General features: G+C 40.2%; 1 protein-coding gene across 6 annotated transcripts in view; it reads left to right on the forward strand.

The window, feature by feature from the left end:
• adgrb2 (adhesion G protein-coupled receptor B2) overlaps positions 1–18,095 on the forward strand; it is a 148,528-nt gene that overhangs the window by 23,627 nt on the left and 106,806 nt on the right. For all 6 annotated transcript variants that reach the window (XM_087169802.1, XM_087169803.1, XM_087169804.1 and 3 more), the window contains exons 2-3: positions 16,108–16,188; positions 17,904–18,092. In XM_087169802.1, coding sequence (XP_087025928.1) covers positions 16,108–16,188; positions 17,904–18,092 — 270 coding nt within the window. The remainder of the gene's footprint in view (positions 1–16,107; positions 16,189–17,903; positions 18,093–18,095) is intronic.

Here is an 18,095-nt window from a genome sequence, read left to right on the forward strand (position 1 = left end):
TGGTGTGTGTGTGTGTGTGTGTGTGTGTGTGTGTGTGTGTATGTGCGTGCGTGCGTGCGTGCGTGCGAAACATTCAAGTGAAGTTGCGATGGCTGGGTTCAGTGAGACGCTGATACAAGGCAAGTCCTTGAATGTTTCTGGATGTGGTAGCACACTGCAGCCCCAGAGGTTTTCAAAGTGATTGAAATGCTTCTCTTGATGCACCCAAACACAACTTGATAGTATACATGTTGCATCACATTCTCTTTTTTCTGGTACCAATAACTTGAAACAGTTCAGGTTTAAAGAGGGCAACTAAAGAATAGTCAGTTTCAAGATGACTTTAAGATGTTTTATTTCTCTACAATTTAACATCCCCTGAAGGGATTTTGCAGCTGTCTGAACAGAAGGCTTTTCTATTTCTTTGAGGAAAAGGGAGCTCAGAGTTCTTTGTCGCTCAGCGGTGATCTCTCCAAGATATAATGGACATGGCTGAACCTTCCATGGCAGAGCCTCGCACAGATGTCCCTCCCGATCACGACTCGCTTTCCATCGGATAAGTCTGCAGAAAGGGAGTCCTTACTCTCAATGGAGTCATCCCGAAAGCCATCATGTGGCAAAGTTAATCAATGCAACTATTGGCTAGAAGTAATCAAGTGATTAATTAGCGCGACATTCAGCTGATGCAGGGAATTCTGGAGAAAGACTTATGGATACGGAAAGCGAGTTTACTGAGAGGATGAATATACATACAGAGAGAAATGGTGTGGTAGACTCACATGACAGAAAACAAGTGGGAATGTAGGTGAACTGGAAGCTCTTTTGCAAAGAAAAAAACACACACACACACACACACACACACACACACACACACACACACACACATATATATACTGTATACACTCTATCAATCATGGGCAAAAAATGTATGTTGAAGTAGGAGTCAGTAGAAAAACTCAACAGCTTTCATCTCCCTGTTTCCAGCTATCTTCAATATAACATTAAAATAAATAACATATTTGATAGGGTATTCATGTAGCATTGAATGACAACCACAAACACACACATTAAAATGCACAGGTTAGATATTAACTCAGACTTTCTTTATGCTATTGTATAATCAGCAGATTACCATACAACTACTCTACATCATGTTCATGCATTTTATTTTGAAAACTGAATGATACTCAGGGTTTTTGTACATCATTTACACTAGACGCACTATCTTTGGGAATGTGTTAAATGGGGACTGTGAGGCAAAGTTCATTCTGTGGCCAACTGTACTTTGAAGCAGAGTAATGAGTCAGTGTTGCCTGCTGTATCTCGTATTTACTGTTTTTTTATATTCCCTGTTATTCTACAGTTTTTGTCTTCCAGAAAGTGGCAAGACTTTCTTCATTCAGATTTAACTGAAACCATGAAGGTATTTCTGTTCAAACTTGAAAGGGTGTCAAGCAGCTAGCGATGCGCTTTGATTTGTCTCAAAACTTAAAAAAAAATTAGATAATTATGCAATTCACTGTGATATTATTCAGTGCAGTCTCCACTTTGATCTAGCCAAATAAAAAAGGCATAAGTCTGTGCCTTTATTTGTACCGTGTACCGAACTTGTCTAATCTACAGCCTCATGACAGTCTTTTGCAAAGTTCATTGTTCCAGGCGTTGGAAGTAGGACACGGCGTAGCAAGCGGAGGCAAAGATGAATTAGGCGAGAGGAGGAGGTGAGGAAAGGGCAGAGAAAGTGAAACATTTTCACTTTCATTCCAAGGTATGACTGCTGAAGGGTTGGCAGGAGAAGAAAGAGTGATTGAGACGTGACGGGGTAAAGAAGACAAGGAGTAAGTCAAGGGGGTTGACGGGGGTCAGGAGCCAAAGAGAGTCATGAAAGCGAGAAAAAGCCATGCCGGCAACAGAAAGTCGGATACTGGATGTGTAGCAAGCAGGTGCAAGAGTGAGTGATGGTGACAGGGAGACACTGTGGTTGGGGTGGCACATTTATGCCTTGTAGGGACAGGAAAGTGATGGCTGATGTTTTGTTGTTCTTCTATTTTTTTTAAGAGAAGCCGGGAAGGAGAAAGTGGGAGAGGAAAGGTTTCGTTGTGCTTGAAACTTTGCATTGCAATTCATAGGTACTGCCATATGAAAAAAAAACAAAAAGAATAAAATTACTGCATAATTATATATTTGTAGTGTAGCCCTCTATATTCATTAAGCCTTGTCATATTCAACCCTCATCTGACATTCATCTGACAAATGAAATCCAAAATAAACACAGACTCCGGGCAGTAAGTGATAGAAATACTTAGTGTACCTGATAGAAATATGTATGTAAATGTATGTAAAAAATGAATTTACAGGGGGAAATAGATCATGCGGGATGTATTCCATATAGCATATGTGGCTCAGTGAGTTGTGGATGGCAGTCGTCACTGCAGGGGCTGGAGGTTTGCCTCCCACTGGGACATGCTGAAAATGTCTTATGATACCACAAGGCATTGTGAAATACAAGAAAACACTATAATTTTTTTGATCCTGGACTTCAGTAGGATGCTAGTTGTGTGATACTGTCTGTTTCTCATTCCCACTGGACTATTGTATTCTAAAAATGTATGTCTTGTTGCTGTGTAAGGCCAAGGACTTTGTGTGTCCACCATAATGTACTGTATACTGTAGACATAAATTCACCCGCTCCAGTACAGTTGTTAAATTATACTCTGTCAAAGGTAAAAGGGCTATATGTAGCTCTTTAATATCAGTACCTCCTGCCCCTTTTTAACATGAAAGGATATGCTCACATTCTTTCCAGCCTATCTCAAAACAATACTTATTGATACAGTTATTATTGGCTATAATTGTTCCTGCTGTCCATACCGACCTTGAAGTCATCCACAGATGTTCCATGTAAAAATGCCTTCTAAATTTCTGTTGAATCTAAAATTAGCCTGCAGCAGTCTTTGCCAACCCATCTTTTAAAAAGTGATCTCTTTTCAAGACCAACATGGATAAGGAGGAACAATTACAGCTGCCAAAAACTCTTTTGAATGTACCATGTAGGTGTAGTTCTATATCCACTGTCTGCTGAATCTGTTAAATTACTCCATGGTACAAATGCCTCTCAATTTTTCTGTCAACTCTTGGGTTTATTTGTCTTGCTAAATGTTTGACTTTCTCCAGCAGCACCACATTTACCACACGTCTCTGCTACCTCCACGAGGCAGATAGCACGCAATTAGCTCTGAGAGGATGTAGAGCTGTGTGAGCTTGTGAACTCCAAGCATCTGCCCACACTTTAGTATGGGTGAGAGATGTCGGCACTCAACCTTATATAAACCAGTTAACCTAGACAATAAGTTGAAAACTGCCAAAGAGCCAGCTATGGCTGTGGATTTATGATATCAATTCTCAGTGGGATTGGCAGTATAGCAACATTTTCTCATTACAGAGTGCTTCGATTAATATCGGTTAATATCAAACATATTGCTTTAGGACAAAAAAACTTGAGGACAGCACTATTCTTCCAGTAAATAGCCAAACCAAAGCTTTCACAGTTGCAGATGGTAAAATATCTGAATATCTAATTAAAAAAAATAAAAAAATAACATGTTTGTTCTCTCCAGTGTAGTAATAGAGAAAACAAAACACATAAAAATTGATGCCACAGATGGTGAATGAGGACATGGAGGGACAATTTAAAAAAAAAAAATTTTTAAATTATATATTATTATAACATGTATTTTATTTTAATCACATCTCACTAAAATTTCCCCTGAGAATTAATGCTTCATCTCATGTCTTGCTGAGTGGTATTTTTCACAGCGACGTGCAAGCACACAGCCGCACACTCAAATCACATGCACGTACACGAGCGCACACCCACACAGAGTGTGCTTCGGCTCGAGTAACCATACAGAAATCTAGGACAGAGTCTTATTTTGATGATTCAAGGCAGGATCATTTAGTTAAGCATGGTATTTGGAAGTTAAAATTCCCACAGCAACTTAGTAGTTGGTACACATTATGCAGCATTCCTCCCTGGGAAAAATGCACAACTCTGATTAGCCCTGTTGGACCTCCATGGCTCAAATCAAAAGGGACCTATTATGTTCATTTCCAGCCTTATATATTTAGCTTTGCATGATTCGCTGTTCAAAAAAAACATCTGCTGTCAGGAAATACAGAAGCTAACATTGCTAGTAAAATGTTATTCTGCTGTTGCCAAGGACTATAGTAAATCTGCACCACCAGTTAAATGCCTATAATAGTGCTCCAAAAGACTCTGTTTTAGGAGAATGAGCCATGCCTGGGGTGGATGACTGTAAAAAGAACTCCATGATGAACTGACGTTTGACACCCGACATTGTAAGATTATAGATATAAGGAAAAGCATGATAGGCCTCCTGTAAGTCTTTAGCATGGAGCTCCCCTCATGCTGCATGACTGCACTGCTCTCTCGATTAGCCTTGTGGCCTGACTGCTCTCAGCTATTTATCCAGGTGCTTGTTCCACACAACACTTTTTCTCTCCTTGGACTAAATTGCCTGGAACATTTTGTAGCGGGGCAGGAGAAGGAAAGAACAAGCCGCGAGGCCTCATCTCTAGAACTGATGAGGCCCTGGCAGTCCTTGAGCCCTGTAAAGAGGAAGATTGTTCTCACTGCTGGCGATATATACGTGTGTGTGTGTGTGTGTGTGTGTGTGTGTGTGTGTGTGTGTGTGTGTGTGTGTGTGTCTGTGTGTGTGTGTGTTTGGTGTGTGTGGACTGCTGCACACTGAGCAGGCCTGAAGAAGTATTTTAGTGTAGGTCAAGGCCATTCTCCTGCATTTTTTTACTTTCGTAGGAGACGCATTCAGAGAGTAAGAGAGAGAAGTTAAAAATATGGGAGACTCTCTCTCTCTATCTATCTATCTATCTATCTATCTATCTATCTATCTATCTATCTATCTATCTATCTATCTATCTATCTATCTATCTATCTATCTATCTATCTCTCTGTGTCCTTGTATATCTGTTCTGTATTTCTCCCTCTCACTTCCCTCTGGTTATTGTTATCTCTACATTTCGAGCCATCCCTTTTTTTTCCTCCCTTTTTTTACCAACCATAAAGTTTATAGGAGCTGAAAGTTACGATTGCAGTTTTACAGAATGCTATTCTGTGCAGGTGCAGACCTATTGCACAATTGTTCTTTCTATCACACCTGGGGGAAAAAAAAGTCAGCAATCCACAGAGCCAGAGTCACATTAGTTAATGACAGATATAATCCTGTCTGCTAAAAGATAGTTATTGTGAATGTGGACCTCGTTGATCGATGCGTCACAACTCAGTGCATCTTCGACCTTACCCAGCAGGCACCTAAGAGATGATAATGCACAACAGGCCCAAAGCGCATCCCAAGCAAGAGGGCTATGTTTTCAGAATATGTAATTACATCAAGGTGAAAATTTAAACAGATAAACAGGCCAACATTTGACAAAAAATTGTGATGGATATAATCAAAACGAAAGGCATTCAACCACCCAAGCATGACTGCATCCTTGCAACCTGGAACAACTTGAACTGATGAGGGAATGTGACGTCTTCAATCAAAACTTCTTCCTAGTTCCATGATAGTGATATTTTCAAAAGCAGTTTCAACTTGTCCACTTTGCTGCTGCAACACTGCAAATTTCCCACACTGCGGGACTCATAAAGGACTATCTCATCTTAAAATGATCCTTGCTGTGTTCCATTTTAGTCTCTAGCATTAGGAGTTCCAGACAGTGATCCCCTGAACAGAGACAGCCATCAGTCTGAAGGTAGTTCAGTAAGAAACACTCATATAAAGGACTTGACCATTTATAGTAAGTGGTTGTACCGTTAGATTTGGCAACCCCAGACATTGCGTCTATATACCACTAATTTGCAAAAGTATACATTCTGAAAGAAACATGATACTGCCAGGACTTCTGTTACTGTAACATAATGATGAAATGTTGTTGCCTTACTTATTTGCAAAGGCACCAAATTGATAGTGATCACAAAATTTCGAATGACACACAAACACACAAAGGAGCAATTGTGGTCTTTCAGAAATTCAGAAGTGTTGCAAGGGAAGGTGAACCAGGCTGCAATTATATTAAAACAAATGAGTAGTTTGTTAGTAATGAACATCCAAAGAATGTGAGCACAAATGTGGGAGTGAATTCACGTCTCCTTGATAAATGCATACATCAACATTAAAGCTTACGTAAATCAATAATACCAGAAACGTAGCAGGTACAGAGGTTGCTGGGGTGGCACAAGCAAATCAAGAGTGAAATACCAGGTTATAATGGCTGCACCGTCCATCAGCATAAATATCAGCTGGTAGCTGAGCAGTCAAATGAGCCAGTGATTGTGAAGCATGAACGAATCAGCTGATGTCAATCAGCACAACTTCAGTGCTGCACTTTGACTAATACAAAAGAACACCGTACGATTTGTCATAGATGCATCTCCTAAACTGTGAGACCTTTTAATATGTCACCTAGCAGTTTATCAACGTTTGGCTTTGTAGATTCTTACTGCTGGTCTAAAGAGCTGAACTGCTGGTTACTCAAGTCTCCATCTCCACTATACCAATATTATTTGATTCCTCCGCAAAAGCCATCAAATCTCTACAGACAGGAACATGTGGGTGGATGTTCAGTATGTATGAGCAATCGTATGCTTTTTATGTGAGTACAGCTCTGTCTGTTGAATGGGCACACAGAGCCTATTGATGCACATTAGTTTGTGGGACATATTGTTGTAAAGGAATAGCCTTGCCTTGAAAATTACAGAGACATAGAGAAATAACACACTCTAGCAGTCATATTATGGACGCCAACAGTGCTCGAGTGAAGGGCTATTATAGCTAAAGATTAGTACAAAATTATCTGGAACAAAAAAGTACACACTGTAACTGAATAGTCTAAAATAAACCCGAGCAGATATTCAGACTAAACAGAACACATATTGCATCAGGAACTGTACAGACTGTACCAAAGCACAATAGTTGCACAAAAGTACTTACAGTAAAGGAGAAAACACAGCACACCACAGGAACATCCATTCATAAAAGCATAGTAAAATCAGTGATACCATGGCAATAAATACGTTGTATTTTCTCGTTTTCAGTTCATCTCCCAGGTCCCGGCTGAAAGGACAGGGTAACCATGTAGAAATATAGGACACCATCTTATTTTGACAATTCTCAAGAGGTTATCAGTGTCTGGCTGTGTCACTGACTTGTTGAGCAGATCTGTTTTTTGTTTTTTCTTTCTTCTTTCTGGGTTACGCATCTATTTTCTGTTTTCTTATCATTTCTTCTCAGATGGGTTCATCCTTCCATTGCATCTAAAAGAAAAAAAATAAAGCAGCAGAAAGTGCGACTGATTCAGCTCCCTGTCTGACTGTAGACTGGAGCAATACCTTGAAACTGCTAAGTCAGACTAAGCATGGCTGTGTGTGTGTGTGTGTGTGTGTGTTTGTGTGGGAGTGTATTGTAAGTGTTGGGGTGCATGTCTGTGTGCATTGAACATTCGTGGTCCCAAAGATTGCCCCTCTGTCCTGCTGAGCTGACCCTTCCCTCTGATGAAAGGTAATTGACAGAGTAGAGGTAAGTGGTGTGTGAGTATTCGTATACTCAGGAGAGAGGCTGGGGGCAAGAGGCAGCATCTGAGTATCATTCGCTTCGGCCCTTTCTACCAAGTGAAAAACCTGGCAAAAAAAAGTCTGGCTATTTGAGACTCTTCTCATGCTACTCTGTTATGATCCATGAAAAACACCTGCCAGAGTGTGCTCTGGGTTACTTAGAGCTAAGTGCCCAGGCAAATACAGCTTGTGTATATATATATGTGTGTGTGCTCGTGTTTCTGAGGCAACACTTGCACAAATGCATTTCAGTGTATGGGCAGATGTGGCACATTTTCCACAGCAGCCATAGATGGCACACAGTTTTCTTATTAGCAGGATGCACAGAGTGCTTTTATTGTTGAAGACCACAGAGAGGAATTAATGCCATGCATGAATGAACATACATGACCAACATTAACATGTGTGCTTTTACACGAGATGCAGATATTGTAGGGAATAAATACAAGAAAAGGAAAGTCATTTAAAAAGAAGAAATATATTAACTGAAAAACAAAGACCAATAAAAAAAAAAATGAAAGCAAGAAATAACTGAATGCAAAAAACAGAAAAAAAAAAAGAATACCAGAGTCATAGCAATAGCCCAGCAGCTGCCCTTAACTATAGTTGGGAACAACCGTCTACACTACAGACTCCATTCACCTCTTCATCTGATGCAGGACCGGCAGCTGAGTCTGGACACTGATTTATAATCCACCTCCCTCCCTCCATCTCCCCCAACACCACCACCTCCACCCGCGTCCTCTCCGTTCCTTTACGGCGTCAGCATGACGGTGTTGCTGTGGCAACAGCATCCCACTGCAGAGGCAAATGTGAGCAGTAATCGATCTTTCTGTGTGCCTGCATCATGTACATACATATCACTGCTGTCATATCAAAATGCCAAGTTGGGTGCAGTAGGTGTTTTCAGGTGATATTTTTGGCAGACATGTAGTAGAGTAAGAGAGAGATGTGGGGGAAAAAAAAGAAAAAAGATGAGAGTAGAGAGAGGGAGATGACATGTGACAAAGATTGTAGGCTGCTCTGTCAGGTGAGTTCACAATTCAGCTCTTTTGTCTTAAATGCATGTAGAGGCTTATAAGCTCCTCTGTGTGTGACAAATCCTTCCAGCATTGGGCTTAACCAACCTTTGAGAAACTACGTATAAACCACAAAAAAGCCAAGCTGAATAAGAACCAATCCTGCTTTTACTTCTCCAAAGTCTCACACTGTGGGCATGAAAAGGACAATAAACTAGTTGAACCTTAGTTGTTATTAGCAATGCTAGCAGCGTGACTGATCTGTTGGTCAGTCCACAATTTTGGATTTTGGTTCAGACTGAAGTATCTCCACAACTACTGGACTGTCATGAAATTCTGTACGCATTCAGACATTATAGACATCCGTGGTCCTCAGACTATATGTCCCACTGACTTTGGTCACCTTTAGCTGCACCAGCATTTTTGTTTTTTATTCAGAAGTGCCTCGACAGTTATTGGACGGAATGCCATGAAATTTGGTAGAAGATATATCCTAAGGATTGTGGTGGTCCCCTGACTTTTCCTATAGCACCATGATTTTGATTGGAAAATCTTGCCAACTCTCGAATGGATTGTTGTGATATTTGGTACAGACAATCATGTTCCCCTCAGGATGAATTAAAATAATTTGGTGATCTCTTTCATTTATTCAGCAGCTCAAAAGTGCCATTTGTTGCATAGACTATATTGGTTTATGACCAAATACCTGCACAACTAATAACGCCCCCATAACCTTCAGCTGTAATTGTGTTTCATGCTTATTTTAACATTTATAGCTGCTAAAAAATGTCATGTTACTTTTATCATGTTAGCATGCTTATGTTAGCGTTTAGCTCAAAGCACTGTTCCCATACTCTTGTTTAACAGTATCTGCTCCTGGTGCTGCTTTCTTATCTGCTGGAGTTTAATTATTGAATTAGTCCGTGTTGAAGACAGTTCCTTGCTGGACAAACCGATAATAAGATGTCTCAATCTGGACACAAGGTTTTCACCTGGCAGCTCTGAGAAACATGTCAGACTGAGGCTGAGATACAAAGCGTTACTAACAAGTTCACCAAGGACCCAAGCTTATCTCACATTGATCCATTTAACATGTTTGTAAAGCCATGATTGCGAACACTGCTACACTGGCCTGTTGTTAATGCACTGTACAGATGTTGCAGCATAAACATGCTAAACCATGGGTGTAATTGTCTATAATTGATCAGGCCAATGCACTGAAATAATCCCTACTTTGAATGAGCTGTTGAATTGTTCTGGCCATCTCTGCATTGATTGGCCTTTGATTGTAGCTCTGTGGATTTGCTCTGCGTCCGTTGGACTGTAAATCCATCTAAATTCTCATCTTGTTATGGTACTGAGAGAGCGAAAGGGGTGGAAGACAGAGGGTGAGGGGGTGGAGGGCAGAACGATAGACCGAATGACTGTGCAGTGTGGGAGTTGGAAGATTTGAAAATATCTAATAAGAGAAAGAAAAATGGGGAAAAAAGGGCAATTTGAGATTGAGAATGAAAGTGCAATGAAACAAAGCCAATTTGGCAGTTTGGAAGTATACCAGGGCTTGTGTTGAAATGTGTATATATGTGAGTGTGGATGTGTGTGGATGTGAAACGAAAACACACGTCAGCCTGTGGGGCTGAGAAAACTAGATTCTGAACCCATTTTGAAGGCACACAAATGACCTTGAGGCCCCCATAGTCAGAAAAACGCTGTCCTGCACCAACCTGATTCAACTTCTCTCTTCATATCTGCTGCTGAGAGAGAGAGAGAGAGAGGTGAGAGAGGAGGGAGAGAGAGAGAGATGGAGTGGGTCTGTCTGTCCAGTAGCTTATAAAAAGTCCATTATGGTGCACTTCTATCAGTTTGGACTCTCCCAGATGGACCCTGGAGTAAATGGACAGCACCAGAGAGCTATAAGCTCAGATTTGATATACGGCTGAGAAATGGCTCTGTGTGTTTGTGAGTGTGTGTGTGTGTGTGTGTGTGTGTGTGTGTGTGTGTGTGTGTGTGTGTGTGTGTGAGTGAGAGAGAGAGAGAGAGAGATTGTGGTGCATGTTCAGGAGAACGTACATTCAATCATATGCGCTGCACTGAAAGAGCTGACAGTAGTCAACAGCAAACATTTCCATGCCACTATGTTTTTGTGCATGCCATTTATTTACCACAGCTGTTTTAGCATATTATCAAATACGCTCCCCGGCCACACACACACAAACACACCCACACATGCACACACTCACACACACACAAACACGCAAACACACACACATATAGCCTTCCCAGCAGGCTTAAATCCGGCTCAGTCTGACAAAGGAGCCTGTGGCTCTAACTGGCTCTGCCCCAATCCCCTTCCCCAGCCTGGTGCTTTGTATGGGCTCAAAACCGCTTTACTGCATGACGTTTATTTATCAGCCATATTTACTTCCTATTGTGTAGGTGTGTACGTGTGTATCAGCGTGTGTATGTGCCACATCAAGGCATATTTGAGCTTTGGTGTCATTTCTCATTTGTGAATTTAGATCTTCAATGTGCCGTGTGCATGTCTCCATGCTCGTGTGTGTTCATTGAGGGTATCCCACCACTCCTCGCATTGAGTTGAGGTGGCTGACAAAAACCTCTGCGTGCTGAGTGATACTATCGCTCAGCAGGCTGTGAATGGGACTTTGTCCTACATGCTACTTTATCAACTGTTTATTTGTGGGGAAGAGAAACAGATGAGATGCTGTTGCTTTATTCTTAGCGGTTTGGTTCCAACTAGGCAAACACAATGGTCAACCTTTAATAAACAGAAAAGTAGGACCCGCATCTTTGTACTTGCATTTTCCAGTCAATGTCATTTGGCAACAGAAAATAGGATAAAAGAAATTAATTTAAACGGAAATTTCACAGATTATGACTTGACGTGCACTTAACCTGGCTTTGCTGACATTATATGATCGGACAGTACATTGGCTGTTATCCTACCTCACACAAATCACTGTCATAGGTACATGAAATGACAGGTTTCACGAGTCGAAGCTAACAGTATATTTTCACCATGGAAACAAAAGTAGCTGCACTATACAGTTCTTTTTTTATCCTTTGCTCTCTAACTGAACAAACACCTATGAACACAGTGACACCCATGACCTCATAATCACACAGTCCATTACAATGTGTTCCTTACTAGAAACTGTGAACCCAAAATATCACATCTCAACCTTCTCATCCAGCCAATCACAGGATTATTGACCTTAACTACAAGATGCACCTATAAAGGGAGAATGTATTCACCTGGAGAGCAAGAGACAGATGAAATGGGTTGAAAACAAGGGATGAGAGGTTCCTCAGTTCAAGTTCTGTTCTTTCATCATGTACAAGTGTTGAAAGTAAATCAGCTGTATGAAGGCAGATTCAGACTAGCTAACCAGACTCACATCCTTAGAACAGCCTGATGACGTCCCATGATTATTTCTCTTCATGTGTCAGGGGAAAATTCTATTTTACCTTCAATGACACTCAAACACCAGGTGCTGCTACTACAAGTAAGTCTGCTCCCAACCAATCATGGGATTATTGACCCTACGCACAATTGTAAGTGATACTGCCAGCTAAAGATGGAAAATAGATTCCCCTGGAGATGAAGAAACAGCTGAAATAGGTGGAAAAAAGTAAAGATTAGAGAGGGCAAGACGATTTGATGAAGTGTGTGATGATGTGTCCATTAAAGTGCAGTCCAGAACATTAAACAATATAGTGGGGTTTGTAAAGGTCAGTTCTCTCAGGGGTTTATCCATATTGATCTTTACTTTCGATTGTACCAGACTCCGCACCAGTGTCCATCTAAATCCTCTTTTGTGCCGTAGACCTAATGGAGAGAGAAAAAAGAGGGACAAACAAAGGCCGGGAGAGAGAGAGAGAGAGAGGGAAATAAAGAGATAGAAGGAAAGTAGTGATCACTGGTCATTTTATGTGAGGCATTACTCCTATGTCCTGCTTCACTGACCTCTATTTCTCAGAAGCACAGAAGTGGAGAATATACATCCACACAAACCCATGCACACACACATGCATATAACACACACACACACACACACACACATACAGGGCTTAATTTGTGCCAGATTCTGCCAGAAAATGATTCAGAAACTCCCAGCTCTGGACCGACCCCTTCCTCTGCTGTCACTCTCAAAATAAATCAATACGTTTCCTGAAATTTTTAAAAGTTAAATTCAAAAACTTTATCCTATCTCATCGAAGTCTTGTTGTTTCATTGGATCATTTCCTACTGATGTTACCCGTGAATTCTTTCAGCAGGCAGCCAGTCAGACCTTAAACCTGCCAAACTCTCTATGGTGGATCAGTGGGGTTGTAATGTTGTATTGGCAGCACAGGTTTTGATGAGAACATGAGCAGCATTGCTAGCTTTGTGGCACCTGTTAGCAGACATGACCAGCAGGAAGAATTTGAAGAGGATTAGGAGAACTTGGAATTGAGTGTTCGCTAAGCCCCGCCCCCTCAGTTACTGTTGCTATGCCTCTAAACCAATCCACTCTACTGTAGTACATTCAATTTACAACTACAAGTGGCAAATTTACCACTTGAAATACATAGTAATTCCTTAAACAATGGGTCCTTGATTTCAGACATAAGCAGGACTCTCAGTATTTTGGCAGCAGATTTCATTAGCTGTAGCTACCTACCTAGCGTTTGTTAAGGCTAACTTTACAGCTCAAACTGCATGAAATGATTAAAATTACTCTCCAGCTGACTTTTTAATGTGGAATTCAATTTAAAATGAGAATTTTGTAAAAGGGTCTTAGCTTTGCAAGCAATAGCTAGATAATGAGCTATATAGTTACATGAATACAGAAAAACTTACTTGGACAAGCAACACAGAGGTCAAATTTATGTTACAGTATATTGTTTGTATTTTCAAACAGCATCTTTAACTCTAACAACAGTGAAAGCATTAGGCCAAATTTAAGATTTCCTCAAATTAATGTAGTTGGCTTTACGATAGGTACACTAGAATACCACTGCAGGTGGTAAGTGAGTTAGCCAGGCATGCTAATGTTAGCAGCTCTATTAAAGCACAAAAAACACAGTTTTCAATTGATTTATTACTATTTTCTTGTGTTCTAGGAAAGCCTAAAAGAAAAATACTAACAAACCAATGATGTATGTTGCAGGATTCATTGTGGGATCAGTGTTGGTTTCTGTTATCTAAAAGAGATGACAATAATTTCTGTATGACCTTTTAGTGTATTTACTTCCAAAAAAATAGCATGACCAGAACCCGTTGTACATGTTAATAACTTAAAAATGACAATAATAGAATTTAAAATGGTCCATTATATTGTAAATATATTGTAAACTACTACAAAATCAATATAAATTGATTACAAAAACATCATATATCAATTAACTGTTGTATTATATTTAGACAGTTGATGTAAACTGTACAAGTTACATACTGACGGAGAGAAACCTGAGATTGTAGATTGTTCTGTTGAAAATGGCATTTATTTAGAAATTTGATGCATTTTATTGGCGCTCAGGCTCTCAGGATATTCGGTATATCTACTTGACAATGAGATAGTAAAATGTCTTTCTGTCAGTGCGTGATGGGAATATCACTGTCTAACAGATACGGTTTTCTTCTGCAACTGTTTAATTCTTCAACTGTCCAACTCTCAAAGCTGTCCATCTTCTTTCCATTTACTTGTACCATTTGTTTCTCTGTTGAAACAAGTAAAAAGCTCCTGTTTGCATAAATCAAACCAAGTACCATTCTCTGTTGTGTTTTTAGCTAATGAATGCTAGCTGGTTAGGAGAATGAGTCATGTTATTTTGGTGATGATTTGGAGATGCAAGTGCGCATTTATACTGTGCTAAGCAATGAAAAGTTTGGGCTCTTTGCATGTGCATCTCTACTCTCGGTTTGACCGTCATATTACATGCAGCAGTAAGCGAAATCTGACTATTGTCTTCCAAAATTCAGAGCATTAAAAAAAAATAGTTTTGCAACATTTATTTCGAAACAAAGTGAAAGTAGCAACCCACACAGATGCACACAATATTTCTTTATCCCACTCTAGCCAGCTGCAGATATCATCTAGACAGCAGGCAAACCAAATTATTACGTTGTTCATTATTGTAGTATTCCTGCTGAGAAGGACATGCACAACAAGGGACTGGGAGGGAGAGATAGACAGTATGAATTAAAGAGTGAGAGGGAGAGCGTATAAAGAAAAAATCTCTTCTTTTTTCTGACAAAGAGTTGTTTCTGGAAAAGGACAAATTAGAGGTCTGGTTGCGATGGGCGTTTGAGCAGTCATGACAGAAACTCAGCACACTTGTGTGTGTGTGTGTGTGTGTGTGTGTGTGCTGCGTGCCCATGTGTATGTGGATGTGTTTTTCCTTTGGTCAACTCCTTGATACGGGCTAATACGAGCTCATTTCAGTGTCAATCACTTTTGCTCTCTGTAATCTAGTAAACACACACACAATCACACTCTACTAACGTGGATAATGTACGTTAGATACGCTGTATGTCTCAGCTTCTTTGAGTAAATGCAGCCACCACAAAAAATCCCATGGGCAAGAAATACCCAAGTGAAAAAGATCTGTTAAATCATAGATTGTTTCCCCTGCCGAGGGAGTTGATTAAGTCTTGTGTTGCTGAAACTAAGCCTACAAATCCATTTGCACAGAACATAACAGTCTGTGCTCATGCCTCCGTATGTTTGTACCAAATGAGATAAAAACCGACTTAGATATGTTGCATGATTTCACTTTGGCCATACTCTCTCTCTACACTCTCTGTTTTCCACAGATGCTCGCCATTTATATTAGGTGTTTGAGTTCAAATCAGGTCTCTGATGTATCAGAACATGGAGTTGCATTTTTTTAATATATATTTTCTCAATTTCATAAAAGTTTTTTGTTACTTACTTTGCTGTGTGAACGCTATCTGACTGAATTTCAATATGTATATTTTTATTGACATTTTCTGTTTTCCCTCTTAGATAATGAGCCAGTCTGAACCGACTTCCCCTTGATTTTCTGAGATTATACTGCAGACTTGACATTCTGTTATCTACTTCTCCACGATTTGTGTGCTGAAGTGTATCAGCGTGTTCCTTAAATATTCTGTTACAAGGATCAAGCCAAGGAAATGTAGGCGTTTGTATTTTTATTTTGCCAGAGTCGTGTTTTGAATGTACTAAAAAACTTCTGTGAATGTGCAAAGTGGGTGTGTATGCTGCTGAGCATTTATTTACTGAGGCCTTAAAACCAAGTTTCTTTATGCTATGTATGCTAATGTGTAGTGTAAACAAACCAGGCATCTTTATGACTTCATCTTCCCACATTTAGCTTCTCTCTAAATTAAATATATTGAAATGAACAACTCAATCTATACTAAAAATAAAAATAGACAAATTCAAGCGAAGGTATTTCTTTTGTCTATTTCAGATCCATATGATGACGATTTGAAGGTGAAGACCCAGAGACCACGATCAGCTGACCAGCCAGGTGTGTTTCAGGCACAAACAGGTGAGTAATGTGAGTGTGTGTATGTGTGCATGTGGGTGTATGTTCGCAGCCAACCTGACCTTTACAGGCTGTATGTTTGACTACAAATAAGCAGTTCCATAAAAATAATTATTATACACTTACTTTTTTGAAGCACTGCAGAAGGCCAGCTGCCAAACTGTAGTTGACCATTGGCATGTGTGAATATGTGAAAGTGTGTGAGACTTTTAAAATCTTACATAATTAATAGGATTGGAAAAGAAAGACTGAATTATTCATGATATGATACATGGTATTACATGTTGGCTGCTACAGCCACACCAGAATAGGTCGTATACTGATTTTCAGCTCCCTCACATATGCAGACACACACATTTCAATACTCGCTGCTACTACCGTGTGGAGGAGGGAGTCCCTACCACGAGGGAAACCCCTGGCTCCATCTTGTCCTTCTCCTCTGCCCCCCCCCCTCCCCGCCCCCCCTCATCTCTCCCTATTCTTCCATTCCTCCAGGCATGTGTGATGAGCTTAAGCCCTGACTCACGGCATGTTAATGAAGATGTAATGCGATTAACGGACATGCAATTAATTTGATTTCCTTCTTTGCCATGTGATGATGCCTCCATCAAAGGACACGGCGCTCATAAACAATTTAGAAAGAGAGAAGCAGAATGATTTCACTCGTTATTTTCACTTATGAAGGGCGTAGCGCAGAGGGAACAATGGGGCGAAGCTGCCTGAAGAACGCAAAATCACCCACACTCATGTCTGAACACCAGAATCAAGTCATCTTACATACAGTACACTTAAACACAGACACAAAGAAGACACACACACACACACACACACACACACACACACACACACACAAAGCCCTTTAGCAGTGAGATCATACGTGTTACCATAATTCCATGAGTACTAATATCTTAGAGGAATGTGTTTTAAGGTGATACTCAAACTCATGAATATTCAGTTGAGGTTTATTCACGTTAAGGGTCTTAAATAATAATATCACCCATATTCATATGGTAGGCAGGAATATCATATATTTGGCTACTATGACTATATGATACACGATGAGAAAAATCCCATAGATTTACACAGGCAAAGCTCTCTTATATTCCAAAAATGATTAATTTAGTCCTTGATATGTGTCTTCCAAGGAGGAACAAAGGGAAAAAAAAATGTTTTTAACTACAGAAAGTCTGTTTGGTTATTGTAAGCACAAATCCTTTTCATCATCTGTCACTTGCAGGCTTTTCTCTCGACAATTGTATAGATTATGGGTTTCTTTGTCTTTCTTTATCGTCGTAATATTGCAGTGGTGTCACTGCCAATATGAAGGAATTTTTTTATTTTATTTCAGTAAATAAAAAGCTGAAGAAAAAAAAAACCCCTCAGAATTGCTAACAGGAATCAATAAAGCAAACATGTTTTGTTGCGTTCAGTTTTGTGAAAATGAGAGCTGAAAAGGTACAAGAGTTGTCATACAAGAGACATACTCCTGTTTTTTCTGACTTTGTCAGACTCTTGTCTTACTGAAATATATTTAAAACAATTACCCAGTTTAAACAGCTAAAAATCGTACAAAACAGCTGTCATTCTGTCATGAATCATGAGCCAGAGAGCAACAGTGCCCTTCCTCTCGACTTTTTTGTGTTCATAGACACACCAACAATACAACACTGAGAATATAAAGAATGATCTTCTCTTTGCTCACCTTGCTCGTCCTTCAGGTGACCCCGCAGCAGAGGAGTGGTCACAGTGGAGCGTGTGTTCGCTCACGTGTGGGCAAGGCTGGCAAGTGAGGACGCGATCGTGTGTTTCCTCTCCCTATGGGACACTGTGCAGCGGCGCCCTGAGGGAAACGCGCATGTGCAACAACACCGCGTCCTGTCCGGGTGAACCTGGGATCACAGGCTCAGGTA

The sequence above is a fragment of the Seriola lalandi genome, unplaced genomic scaffold (assembly GCF_002814215.2).
Source record: "Seriola lalandi dorsalis isolate HSWRI2012SDOR001 ecotype SW California unplaced genomic scaffold, Sedor1 jcf7180002054916, whole genome shotgun sequence".
NCBI lineage: Eukaryota > Metazoa > Chordata > Actinopteri > Carangiformes > Carangidae > Seriola > Seriola lalandi.